Here is a 13,590-nt window from a genome sequence, read left to right as displayed (position 1 = left end):
CCTCACGGCTCCCGGCCGCGGCGGCGCCAGCCACCCGCGCCCGCCGGCGGCCTTACTCGCCCCCCATGCCCTCACCCGCCCCGCCACTCGGCCCTCCGCCTGGGCGCGGGCCGCCCCGCCCGGTCGCGGCGCTTCCAGCACGGCGCGTAGGAGGAGGCGGAGCCCCGGGACAGCCGTCTCGCGAGACAGCGGAGAGGCCGCTGAGAGGGCCGGCGGCTCACACCAGAGGTAGCCAATAGGAAGGGGAGGAAAAAGCGACGGGCGCGGGAGAGGCGCTTCTCGCGACAGCCGCGTGTAGAGGGCTGGTTGTCCTCTCGCGAGAGCAACGAGGGAAGCGCTCTCCCGGTGCCGCTGGGGCGTCGCGCGGCTGCCCTGGCCTCACGCTGCCCCTCCCCCTGGTGGGGACGCGCCTCCCGCACCCCTCCTCCGCTTCCCCTTGCGGCCCGCCGCCATTTGACAGCGGGGCGGGCCCAGCCGAGTGGGGTTTCACTGCCGGCGCCGGGCGCTCACCGGAGCCGCTGGTCATGAGTGAGTGGTGCGAGGCGGGGAAGGGGTGTTTGGCGACGAGACAGGACGGGACGGGAGGAAAGGGGGGTGCTGTTGTCTCTGGGCACTTGGGAGCCCGACGGACTCACGTTTGGGCGCGCGGGAGCCCCTGGGTCCATGACGTCACGATAGATGCGAGAGAGGAGCCCCCCCCCCCCATCTCGTCCCCCCAGTATTGCTGTCTGGGGCGGTCCGGGGCGAGTACTGCTGCTCGGTTTTGTTGAGGATGCCTTCAGTCGCCGTGTTGCGGCAGGTGCCGCTGTCACGACAGTGCGGGCTGACGGGTCTTGGCATCCGCTCTCGCGGCGAGGAGGGAGGAGATGACATTCTCCGGGAGCGCCCCGCCGCCCACCCCCCTCCGCTGCCGGGTTGCTTCGCGCGTCGCCGAGCTGCGGCGGTGGCACCGGTGAGGGTCGGGGCCAGTTCTGAGGCTGGGCCCGTTTGCCCTGGGCAGCTCGTTGCTCGGTTGGCAGTGCTGGGAGCTATGTGGCGCCAGCTCAGCCCCCGGGATTCCTCCAGAGGCGGGGAGCGCCGGTGGGCGTTTGCACCCCACCGGCAGCTCTTGTGAACGGCAGCGCAGTTCGGCCTTGCCAAGCTGGTAGCGGTGGAGAGGAGAAACCCGAAGCATTGAACCGTGGGAAAAGGTAGTTTTCAGCGCGGTCCTAAAACGCACAAGTGACAGAAAACTGGCTGTAGTTGTGCAAAAATACTTGTGTGTGCATGTTGTGGTGGGTTTTTTTAAGGGTAGCCAAATTTGATAATGGAAGCAATTAGTAAATAGCAGGAAGTGCCAGGAAATGAATATGTAGCAGCAGTATTGCTATGTTGAGTTGTGGCTCTTGCTACCTGTTGACCTTGTTGGTAAGATTGCACGCTAACAAATACATTTGCAACTGGGCATCTCATGTAGGGTAGAGCTCAGGAATCGTGAAATTTTGCTACAGTCATTAAGCTCATTAAAAAATAATAGACAAGAATTGATTTGAATCAAATCTATTTGATGCATTGGTTGGAGTTTTTTCCTTAAATGGCCAGGTTAGCTCACAGATTTAGATCTATTTTGGTATAAGACAAAGATTTGGGTTTTTTATAGGCAGACAAGTGGGTAACTAGAGATAATTTTAAATCGCAAGGATTAGGGCCAGCGTCTTGCCCAAAGGAATCCCAGTCCAGATTTGGAGCCACTGTGGATTACCACAATACAAATAACAATTCTCCTTTTTGAGGTACAAATTCTGCCTGAAAACAGCAGGTGGCCTCCAGCTTGCTGAAGCTGCTGCTCCTCGGATAGAGTGGGCAGTCACTGCCAAATTTGGGCAGCTGTGTTCCACACGCAGGGCACAAACGTGTCATCCCAAGCTCAGTGGCTGTGAAAACGAACGCTGGTGGCTTTGCTACAAACATTTTTTTTTTCTTATCTTGCATGGTCGGCTAAAAACAAGAAAGTGCATGGGAGGAGGAATACATCCTGTGTTTAAAAATTTTTATCTATGCATACAAACGATCTGAGGTGTTAAGTGCGTCTTTGAATGCCAAGCCCAGGGAGAGGCCTGAGAAGCTTTGTTTATACTGGCTAGAGAATTCATGACCCATGAACTGAGTTAAACACTGCTCTTCAAATTCTCCTTAAACATGGATCCAATGAAGTCAATTTCTGTAACAGTTTAGCCAGCTGGTGTGGAAGGTCATCTTTTGTCTGATATTTTTTTAGTTCAGTAAGAACATGAGACCAGAATTGGAAGGAGAAATGAGGAGAGAGGAAAGAAGATACTTAAAAGCAATGTAGCATGATTCCTTTCTGTGTAATAGAACTAACAGAATTAACATTAAGAATGTCTATAGGAAACTCATAGGTGTCAAAGTGCAGGCACTTTCAATCGCACACTAACCACAGGAAACACTGTTTGAAACAGTTGTGCTCACTTTCTGAAGCTCCTTTATCAGTGAACAAGGCCCACTTTTCTGTGATGGTAGTTTCCCTGAAGGATTCTTCTCCACAGGGAAGATAAACTAAATGCTTTTGTTTTACTTGTGCTCCTCAGAGCAGAGGGAGCTGCTAATGAAGTTACCAAATTAAAATGCTTTTGAGAGGTTGGACCTTGCAGCACGTGTACAAACAGCTCTTTGGAGAGCACATTCTGAACTCTGCTTCTGGCTTAGTTTTCCCCCACCTTAATGCATGAGTGTGGGATATGCCTGCTATGTTTGTAAATCTTTGGAGGGGAATAGTGGAATTTCAGGTGTTTGAAATGTTTTTACTTCTGCTGCTTACCTGAGACAGCAGCAAAAGGTCAGTTGAGGAAAATGTGATGATTTCCTTAAGCTTGCCTTAAAGATCCTAGGATATGATTTGTAAAGGTGCCTAAGAAAGAAAATGAACTTGGAATCAACCATTTTTTTTTTTCCCCATAGCTCAGGAAAGGCTTTTATGCTTAAAGAAATCTGCCAATAACCTGGCTAAGATACGGGTTTAGTTGAATCCTAGTACCTCAGGAAGTTTCCTGAGACAAATATCAAGCCTTCTAAGGCCCGTAATTCTAATAAACTTCTGTCATGGCTATCTGATTGCTGAAGAACTGTTCAAGGGTTTTAAGTAGGTTCCATTTTCAATAGAAAAAGTGCAAGGCTTCTTCAGCTGAAAGTCTCAATCTTGAAACTTAACCTATCAAGCATGAGCCTGAAAAAATTCAATATGAAGGCAAGTGTTTTGGAAATGCTAGCACATACAAATACTTTGCACATTTAGCAGATCTAGCAATAGGTAATTTCTGCTAACAGCCACTGCAATCAGAAGACTGGTATTTTGACTATGCAGTTGTTTCTTTTTCTTAGCTAAGTTGCTGTCTTTCTGTATCCTGTTGAAAAAATTACAGTTTCATTTCATTTAGAGATGTGAAGAAAACTGAAGCCTTTAGTTTTCTGAATTTTCTATGAATAATTTTCTCCTCTGTCAGTTTGAGGTGTTTCTTTTCCGCCGATTTAATTAATCACAATCTTCCAGCCCGCTGTAGTTATTTGGCATTGGATTTATACTTCTCAAATATCTTTAAGTGTATCTGAGTAGTAGGAGGGCACATGGGGAAAAATATATAGTATTGAAAAAGGAAATGGTTAATGTCGGTCTTCTTTTTTCCCTCTCCTTACAGAAGAACATGCACTGCTCAGTTTCCATATGTTCAATAGCTCTCCTCTTGCCTGAGTATATTGATACTGTCCTCACAACACAAAGTTTCATTTCATTTCGATGCTGTGACACATGATCTCAACAGCAATTGAAAAGGAGGAAAAGGAAATGTAGAATTTAGGGAGACTTTTTATGACATATGATTTTTTCCTACTCCTAAAAGACAACAAAACATCTGAATGTTTCTGACAGAAAGGTGGTATTCAGCTGCTTTAGACTGACATATCACATAAAGAGCTGTTGTCCATGTAACAAACAGATGGTGTGGTGAAAATAATACATTTCTAATCTTTAGAAATGAGTTGCACAATAGAAAAAGCCTTGGCAGATGCAAAGGCACTGGTGGAACGGCTAAGGGAACATGACAACGCAGCGGAAGCCCTTATTGAACAGACTACAGCTCTTAACAAGCGGGTTGAAGCTATGAAACAGGTTTGTTTTCCAACTTTGTTTACTCCATTAACAAAACAACTTGGAAGCAAGTAATTTTTGTCTGCTACTGTGCATATGGTGTGTTATTTGGTTAATGCTTTAATACCATACTAAGTGTCTTCATTATAGGTGTGACTGGGATCTAAAAATAGGTTGTTTAGTGTGATCCTCTGAAGAAGTTTTCTCCTTACTCTAGCTTAAATGTTGAAAACTAGCATGTATTTGAAGAACGTTGGTAGAAATGCGGTTGGCGTCTTACAAGTTATAGTGTGATTTCTTGTGTTTTGCTCTTCTTAAAATACCACCCCCTTTATTAATTTCAACATTCATATTTAATCAGAGACCCAGTCATGCTTTCTTCTGTTCAGAATGCTGTCTCTTTTTGCAGTCTCTTTTGTTTCAAAACAGCTTCTGAAGCTTGTTTGTGATCATTTTCATCCTGATGTTGAGCTATTCAAGGCATGTTAGATTGAGCAGGGATTTCACTGGAGAACTTCTGGAAAAACAAAGATGTCTACTGACTTTACATATGGAAGTTCATCCTCTCATTTTAATAGAACACATGATGTGTTAATGGGCCTGTAAAAATAAAACCCTGCATGCTCTTCATCCTTGTAAAACTAGTCATGCAGAAGCCTCAGAACTCTTTAAAATTTAATGAGTATTAAATTTACCCATTTATTGAGTGTCAAGTTCCATTTATTTAGGTCCATGTGACTTGTACCCATACAGCCTTGTGGATTAAGGTACTTGGAAGCCACAGTAAATACCTAGAGGTTAATAACTCATGGGTTTTCTTTACTGTATGCATATCAATTTTAAATTACTTGATGGTGAATTTGACCTACATTAATTAAAGGTTAAGTAATGCCCACTACACACATCTGAGGTATGAAACTGGTTTAAAAACTAAGGTGATACTTTTGTGTCTCTGAAGGGCAGTATGTTAGCAACACCTCCAGAAGTGTTTTTCTTTATTTGCTTATTTGATATTACTATTTTAAAATGTTGGTTACAGACTTTGACTGACAGTAGAACTGGTCTTTCATAACTTGTTGAGTAATGATTGCCTTTGGTTACTCAAATAAGTTGTGATTGTGTTTTTTTTAATGATTAGTACCAAGAAGAAATTCAAGAGCTCAACGAAGTAGCAAGACATCGCCCTCGGTCTACCTTGGTGATGGGTATCCAACAAGAAAACAGGCAGATTAGGGAATTGCAACAGGAAAATAAAGGTAAAATGTGAATATTCTGTCCTTTTCAAGTTGCACCTTGCACCACTGGAATCAGTGAGACTTTTACCACTGATCTATTCTCAAGTAATAATCGTAGCAGAAATCTTCTAATGTCAGTTTGTCAGTTTAATTGATCATAATACAATCCAATGGGTTCCTAACATCCAACCAGTGGGACTATGAATAGCAGAGAGTTGTGAAAGATTTACATGTTCAGTCCTTACCTAATATCCTTGATAAGTGAGGATATAAATAGAATTTAGTTCTGCAATATAGGTATCTACTTGGAAATGTGTTTTCCCACTGCTAAAAGTGTAGGAGTAGTCAGGGCAAGTCGTAGTTTAAGTGCAGTAGTATCATTCCTCCTGGAATTCTGTACACTAGGAATATACTGTGCCTCCTAGAATACCTTAGGTATTCTAACAGTTATATTCAGCAAAGGATTCAGTGATCTTGATTGGCACAAATCTTGTCTTATCTCCCAAGTTATTTGTCCTTTGAGTTAGTATATTTTGAACACAAGTATTTTTAACTCCTGTTTTACCAATCTGCAGATTAAAACCAATCTGTAAACTTTGTTTGTACAGTGTTGCTTATGGTGGCTAGTCTAAAGCCCCTCAGCTACATTGAAGGTGGCTTTTGTCACTCACCTAAAGTGACTGAGTATGAAGTTGTATTAACAAAAGATCTTCTGTTTCTGAGTGAACAGGGCAGTTGCCACTGAAGACATTTGCAGATCCTATGTAGATTTTATGGAAAGGGGACACTTAATTAAGGGCGTCTTTTGGTGTCTCAGGCTGAGGTACTTCTGAATTTTTTTTCAGTTCTTCTGTGTTAAACTTTAACTGATTTAAAAATTATGTTGGTAGAACTACGGACATCTCTTGAAGAACATCAGTCCGCTTTGGAACTCATAATGAGCAAGTACAGAGAACAGATGTTTAGGTTGCTTATGGCAAGCAAAAAAGATGATCCAAGCATAATAACGAAGCTAAAAGAGCAACATTCCAAGGTAATAACTTAATTGTTTTTTTTCACCTTTGTTGGGGTTTTTTTGTTAACACTTTAGTTAATTTGTGGTGGATCAGTTCAAACTTCTTACCCATTTTTATATTGTTGTACTAATAAGTCCTAATTTTTATAATCTTGTCTGTGAAACACAAACAGGAAACTTCATCAGATGAGTAAGTCAACCTTACTAGCTTCTCATTTATTTAAGCTTTTAACAAGTTTTGTAACTGTATCTACTTATTTTACTTTTGTTTTGCTTCAGTCTTTAAGGCAAGTGCCTTATACCTCCCCATGCCCACAGATTTCAGTAACATTTAGACTGGCTTTAACTTTGCCTATGACTCCAACAAATAATGTGCTAACTGGGGAGATTAAGAGGAGTAAGCTTTTAAAATTAAATATTAAAATCTTTTTCCTGCTAAATAAAAACAACAAAAACAGATAAATTTAAAAGTCCTTTTAAATATTGTATAATTGAGCATACACATCCCCTCTTTCCTGGTTCAACCCTTGATTCTTGCTTCAGTACTTGTGTCGATTCTCAGTGGAATCCAGGGCAGCCTGAGAAGCTTGAAGGGTGGTGAAAGTTGTAGGTATTAGATGTGCATCACCTTACGGCTTTGGAATACTAGAAAAGCAAAGTGCTATTATGAAACATTTTTGTAAATTATCATGAGTGAAGCGTATAGGAGTATTCATCAGCTTTATACAAGATTAATATGTTTGTATAGCATTAATATATAGTTTAGACTTTTTTAATGTATTTTCAGGTAAATTCATTATTCTAGGTCAGTAACAGATCTAAAGAAGAACTTTCTAACCAAGTATTATATTACATTTTAAATTAATCACCAGAGAGCAGCACAACTGAATAGACAAACATTAATTCCAAGTGTTTAATACTCTTTGACCTTAACAAACTAAGTCTGCACAGTAGATTTAGTGTCTAGAGTTAGTTAGAATTCAATGTTTTATCTTCTTATAAAATCATATATACATAATTAGTGCCATTGAAATCAATGGGACTACTTAGATTGGCATGAAAGAATTTACTGGATTGCAACTCTGTCTTTAACATAAATACCTAAAAGAAATTATAGATGTGTAACTTTTTCAAAAGAGGTTACCTTAGCAAGTGGTATAACATATCTTACAGCCTCAGGAGTAGCAAGGCAAGAGGGCAAAATTATATCTGTCCTGAAATGGACAAGGAAATTTCATTTAGCGACACTTCCATGATTAAAATCTTTGAGTGAAGGAAAGTAGAAGAGAACACTGTGAACAATATTATTTAAACAGGAGATTTATATCTCAACAATTTTGATTAAATCTGATCCCACAAGAATGCCTGATGAAGTGGATTTATGACCCTTAACCTGACCCTTAGGATTACTGGAATTTAACTAATTTCTCTCCAATCAGCCTTCACAGTAAGACTAAACAATCTTGAAGAACTCTTTAAATACTTCTCTCCTGTTTAACTAAAAAAATCCATCATACCTAAGGAATTAGTCCTGCTGTTACCAGCTGTTAATTACTGTCCTCTCAAGTAGCAGCTATTAACTTTAATGCCTATTTACAAAGTATCATTACAAAATAATTGACTTCTGCAGATAAAGAAGCACCTTTTCTAAATGGGAAACCAATTTCTTCTAGCAGTGTAGAATGCAGAAGTGTATGTTGGTAGCAATGCCCCTGATCTAAGCATGCTGTTTGAATTTCCTGTACTGAAACAAGGCCTAAAAGCGTGCATGGGCGTTTTTTTCTCTTTGGAAAAAAAATAAACAATGCATGCACATCAAAAGCTGAGAAATGCACAAAGTGGTTGTAGATGTTTAAGACTATTTTTGTAAAGAAACACTTTCTTTGCATTGTTTGATATTACAGCATCTAAGTTGTCCACATCTGCCCTCCAGAGTAAAACCTTAGAGTTTTGTGTTAGCATCCAATTTAACATGAGTGACCTTGGAGCAGGCCCTGAATCAATATTAATCAAGAGGCCACGTAAACAGGCAAAATGGGAAGTAGGGAGAACAGCAGTGTATCTAAAAACCACTAACTCCTTCCTAGTCCTTCTCAAGGCTACATCCTTCCCAACTCATTCTGTTACCACTGATCACAGCTTCTTTTCAAGCTGTATTTAGTTTTTCAGTCAAAAATATTTCATGTAATCAGCTTCACTGAAAGCTGAGGGAAAAAAAAAGATTTACAGCAAGTTCCACCTCCTCACTATGAGTGGGCATTTAACAAATAAACAGCAAAACCACAGCTTTGGCAATTGGAATGGCAAAGAGGAAAAGATACTTGTTTTCATCAAGTATAGTTTATGATTCCAGGTGAAGTGGTTCTTTAGGGCAGTTTGGTCATTTCTGGTAGTCTAAAGGCAAGCTGATGATCTGCTGAACATGTGGACCTCCAGTCAAAGTTAAACATGGGATTTAACTTGCATCTGTACTGTTCTTCATTTCAGTCCTGCTCTTCTGCTTTTCCTGCTATTTGTCAGTAACTTGTGAATTCTGTCCAAAGGTCAGGTCATACAGGATAGGCTGGCATGATAGTCACGTTGGAATAATAGACAATGAAAAATCAAAACTTCTGGAAATACCATTGAAATATTTGGCTTAACTGAACGGCAGTGAATAGGCATAAGGTCCTTATCTAGATTTGCAAGGAAAAAGAAGTAACAACCCTTTTAGCATTTCTTGCTGGTAGATTTGCCAGCAAGAACATAAACTGTCGCCTGAACCAACAAAGTCTAGGTAAGAGATCACTTCTTGGCAAACAGTGAAAACTGTCTAAAACTTCCTTGCAAAGGCTGTTATGCCCAAATTAATGGCTTCTATCATCCCATTCCTGGTAGTGGAAGAGGACAAGCACAAACCAAACTACTGCTCTTTTATGCCGCCTCCTTCAGTCTTTCAGTGAGATGTGGTAGTTATTTGTCATTAACAGACACAAAGAGTGTCGTCAGTACACACAAGTTTTCTTCCAACTCAGCAAGGATGAGGAACTCTAAAGTCCAAATCCCAGATAAGTAGGAGTTGGAAATGGATTTGAGCAGAAGCAACTAAAAAAGAGCAGAGGACAGATCTGAGTTCCCTAATACATGACACAGTAGGGATGACCACTTCACTTAGTCTTTTTAAGAAACGAATACCTACCCTGCGGCCAGTACTGGCTGTGCCCAACTTGGGTCAGGTTTCAAACAAATGGAAAGAATGTCACGTATCCTGCTGTTCTTAAATGAATTGAGTCTTTTTGCAGATCCAAAATGATAGATGTCAGTTCCTGCAAGACAAAAAGGCCTTGTCAGAGCAAGCACATGGCTGACTTAGAGCCATTTGTCTTCCATAGCTTCCACATCTTCTGTAATCATTTAAGTGCATATAAAATTTAATAAGAAGGGCCACTGTGTGGCAAACCAGATTTAATTAAACAAACAAGACCACAGTGGCTACTCGTGGTGTAAAATTCTGGAGAACTTGTTTTCTCAAATTTCAGCCTGTGCTGACATTTTTATTAAGTGGCACAGCAGACAAAATGCACATCTGATGCTATACTTATTTTTAAGAATTCAGAAAAGGTATTGCTAAAGCTGTCATTGTTTAATTTTTATGTCTTAGGAGCTGCAAGTGCATGTGGACCAAATTACAGAAATGGCAGCGGTAATGAGAAAAGCCATTGAAACTGATGAAAAGCACGGCTGTAAAGAGCAAGAACGGATCATCCAACTTGAGGTAAGTGTGAAATCAAAACATCAATGGCACAAGTGGCAAGGGAGTAAAGGTTACCACAGTTCTATCGAGTTCCTGTATCTCCCGAGTTACCGTATCAGTTGGTCACACTGCTTTCCTTGTGGGAGGGCTGTAAGTGCTATTTTCCCCGCTGCAGCTTCTTCTCAAGCCTTGTGTAGGTGCTACCTCATCACCAGAAATCAGTGATTTCTATTTATATACTGGCTCAAGCTTTCACTTTTTTGAAGTCTCTGAGTGTAGCAAAAAGCTAGGAAGTAATACAAATTCATCCTGATAAGACAGGATGCAAATAATACGATAGGATGCAAATAATGATACCTACACCTTTTAAAAATATTTTTGAAAAAAAAATATTAGCAATAATTTTGTGCCTGTGGGGCAATTCTCAGTTGCTTAGCGCTGGAGGATCAACACCATTGCTCTTTAAGTGCTAGCAAAGCAGTTCATTGTGGGACAGGGTATGTGGAAAGAAAGGGATATTTATTTTTTAAAATTCAACTTTTGAGCTTAATTACTTTATTCTTACATATCTTTGTGTTTTGAGCTCTTTTTTATGTTTAATCCCCATTCAAGAAAGAAAGAGGGTCAGAAATCTAATGTTCTTAGCTTTAGAAGATAACATAGCACTACTTGGTTGCAAATCAGTATTTGAATCCTTAAACGTAACTTCAGGGCAGAAGGGAGGGTTGGTTATTCATGGAGCTATCTTGATTTCTTCCTGGAGTTCTGTTAAATGCCTTTTCCTTTCTCTGGTTATAGCAAGAAAACAAAGGCTTAAGAGAAATTCTTCAAATAACTAGAGAATCATTTCTGAACCTCAAGAAAGAAGATGCCTCAGAGAGCACATCTCTGTCAGGATTAGTAACAAGCAGTGATTTGAGCCTGAGGAAAAGCTAAGGACTATGGAAGTCAACCAGCTTCAATTGCACACTTTACAAAAGGAATATCAGGGGTCACTTGTCAAGCACTTGTTACTGAATAGGGTACCAGCAAGCTCATGCATCTTCAGTGCCAGGTTAGCAGCTGTTATGCTGAAAAACTAAAAGCTATGAGAAACTAAAAGTGATATTCTACAAAAACCTGAGTGACAGATTAATTACCATAGATCTAACTTCAGTAGGAAATGGATTCATGGACTTACTGAATTGGGAATTATTTTTCTATGAAAGAGTTTTACAGATAAAGGACAAGATTTCACATAATTTGTATAAACAATTGCTCATACAAAGTTTCAATTCACCTATTATGTAATAAAGTTAAGATTTAAAGTCCAATCTCTGGCTTAAAAGCAGTAGGTTATGAATATGGCTTGTGTATAATCCACATTACACTTTCTTTTTAGTGAGTTTTTCATAAATTCTCATTTTTGCAACAACTCTGTTTAATGGAAAAGGGTACACAGGCAGCATAAAACTTATAAGATTTCTGTCATTAAGCCACGGGGCATCCTGTTCAAATACAGGGTCAATTGTTTAAATGTAAGAAATGCTTCCCACTTTATTGCTTTCTGGAGCACAGGTGGCATTATCAAATTCTGCCTTAGCTTTTACTTTTATGAGAGAAAAGCAGGTTCAGTTCTCTCTAGGCAAGAAGCCACACTAGTCCAGTCTATTTCTCCAATTGCCTGCCCAAACTTCATAACAGGGAAATGCAATATGCAAGCACCCAAACGGCAGCAGAGAGGTAGTTGGGGGAAGGAGTGAGAGGTTCTATTGCAAAGTTGGCCTGCATGCCTGCAATTAATACTCTTATTTTTTTCTTAAACACTAGTCCTCAGGAAGGTTTTTGTTAAGTTTCAGGTACATGTTATGTTTGCATTAGGAAAAAATTCCATATGCTGTACTGACAGACTGCATGCTTTTAATCCTGAGATACTTGCAGAAATGAAAAGGAATTAGCTTTTATAGATCAAAGTGCAGCTTTTATGATATGCAGATACAATAAAAGTGCTGCTCAAGACAGGCTTTTAGTGAAGAGGTGCTGAAAGAATTAATATTTGGCTTTGATTTGTCAGACTATTGCTTCTGAGTCAAGGCAGTGAGAATGCTTCTAGTGATGTATATCATCACTTTTTGCAGCATATTAAGGTATTCTTTACTTGGGAAACATACTCAAAAGCAGCAGAGTGAAAGCCTTCAACCACAAAGAACTGTAGATCTACCAATGCCACCCCACAGTTGAATATTTTGGCTGTTTAATAGCTCACCTAACAAAATGACTTGAACTCCTATTCTGAAATAAAATTTGATTCAGTAATAGTTGATTCTCAGTTACAACTGAAAGGACATCAAGTACTTTTAGGGGTGTCAGTTTTAAATACAACTTCCTTTGACTCAGTACAGCTTCCCTAGGTTCACGATAAGTGTGCCACAGGTCTAAGGGTGAACTTTCACTGTCCAGAGAACTAATTTATAGGGAGCTTAATATTTTTGTTCTGTTGCTGTCAGTTGCTGTCCAGCATCTCTGTTTAAGAGAAACAAGTCAAGTCCTGGGAAAGGAGTGTTTAGCAGAGACAAGGCATGTCTTCAGTTCAATAGTACCTATAGTAGAAAATGCTGTTGCAAGGACAGATAAATCCAGTTCTCCGAGTTCTCACAGCATTTTTTATAAATGGAGAAACTGCTACTTCTCTTTCCAGAGCATCTTAAGCGTTTTTTCTAGGCATAAGATTATATTGAAGACATTTGTGTGGAGAAAAAAACATTTCCAAACTTGCTAAACATCTTGGGGAAAATTTTGGGGTCATAAAAATATACTTGTCTGTTATTATTATCTGTAAAACCTTGCCAGAAACCTATAATTTAGGTTTCACATTTCTGCTGTAGCTTGCAAGCTGGTGACTTAGCAGAAGCAACATCTGTTTTTTTTAATGGAGTGTTTTGTTGTTGCAAACTTAGAAGAAATTTGGGGTTCAATTGATTGTTACTTTTAGAAGCATAGTTCAGCCATTTCCTGGTAGCAGAGGCATTTCTATCCATTTAATGCTGAATGCAGTGTCCTGGATGACTTTCTAGTTTGTCTTTCAAATACAGTTTCCAGAGAAGGGTTGTTAGTCCATGGCCGTTCTTTGTGGTTGCTCTATTATGAAATAATGCTTGATCAGTGTTTATTTTTGTAAACTTAAAAAAAAGAAGTGACTTATCTACTCCTAGTCTTCACGTTTGATATGTCTCTCCTGTCATTCCCTGGACCTGATCACTTTAGGATTTTAAAGAACCTTCACAGTGTGTGGAGTGACTATTTTTCATTGCATACCTGTTATTTTTGTAATGCAGATGGCTTGAAAAGAATTTATGGCTTGAATTGTGTACTGTACAGTAAACTTATTTTATCAATAAAGTTGACTGAAAATATGGATGTTTCAAGATACTGAATCTGAAGTGAGCCTTGTTAGTGACATGAAAGGAGAAAAAAAAAGAGAGACATT

General features: G+C 40.0%; 2 protein-coding genes across 4 annotated transcripts in view; one reads left to right on the top strand and one right to left on the bottom strand.

Moving 5' to 3' along the window:
* The first annotated feature begins 294 nt into the window (after nucleotides 1-294).
* The window catches only part of FGFR1OP2 (FGFR1 oncogene partner 2), a 37,309-nt gene continuing 24,013 nt past the window's right edge, over nucleotides 295-13,590 (top strand). Inside the window, exons 1-6 of one of the 3 annotated variants that reach the window (XM_062008699.1) lie at nucleotides 295-528; nucleotides 1,066-1,190; nucleotides 4,026-4,162; nucleotides 5,280-5,397; nucleotides 6,267-6,409; nucleotides 10,032-10,145. In XM_062008699.1, the coding sequence (XP_061864683.1) occupies nucleotides 4,028-4,162; nucleotides 5,280-5,397; nucleotides 6,267-6,409; nucleotides 10,032-10,145 (510 nt within the window). In that variant the 5' untranslated portion in view covers nucleotides 295-528; nucleotides 1,066-1,190; nucleotides 4,026-4,027. Of the gene's footprint in view, nucleotides 529-1,065; nucleotides 1,191-4,025; nucleotides 4,163-5,279; nucleotides 5,398-6,266; nucleotides 6,410-10,031; nucleotides 10,146-10,922; nucleotides 13,517-13,590 lie in introns of those variants that run through there. The other 2 variants (XM_062008708.1, XM_062008691.1) reach the window with 2 other exon arrangements.
* The window catches only part of TM7SF3 (transmembrane 7 superfamily member 3), a 29,538-nt gene continuing 25,554 nt past the window's right edge, over nucleotides 9,607-13,590 (bottom strand). Inside the window, exon 13 of the transcript XR_009819810.1 lies at nucleotides 9,607-9,696. The gene's annotated coding sequence lies outside the window, so the exon portion shown is untranslated. The remainder of the gene's footprint in view (nucleotides 9,697-13,590) is intronic.

The sequence above is a fragment of the Colius striatus genome, chromosome 1 (genome assembly GCF_028858725.1).
Source record: "Colius striatus isolate bColStr4 chromosome 1, bColStr4.1.hap1, whole genome shotgun sequence".
Taxonomy (NCBI): domain Eukaryota; kingdom Metazoa; phylum Chordata; class Aves; order Coliiformes; family Coliidae; genus Colius; species Colius striatus.
Note: the sequence above shows the minus strand (reverse complement) of the source record. Positions and strands in the feature narration are given on the sequence as shown.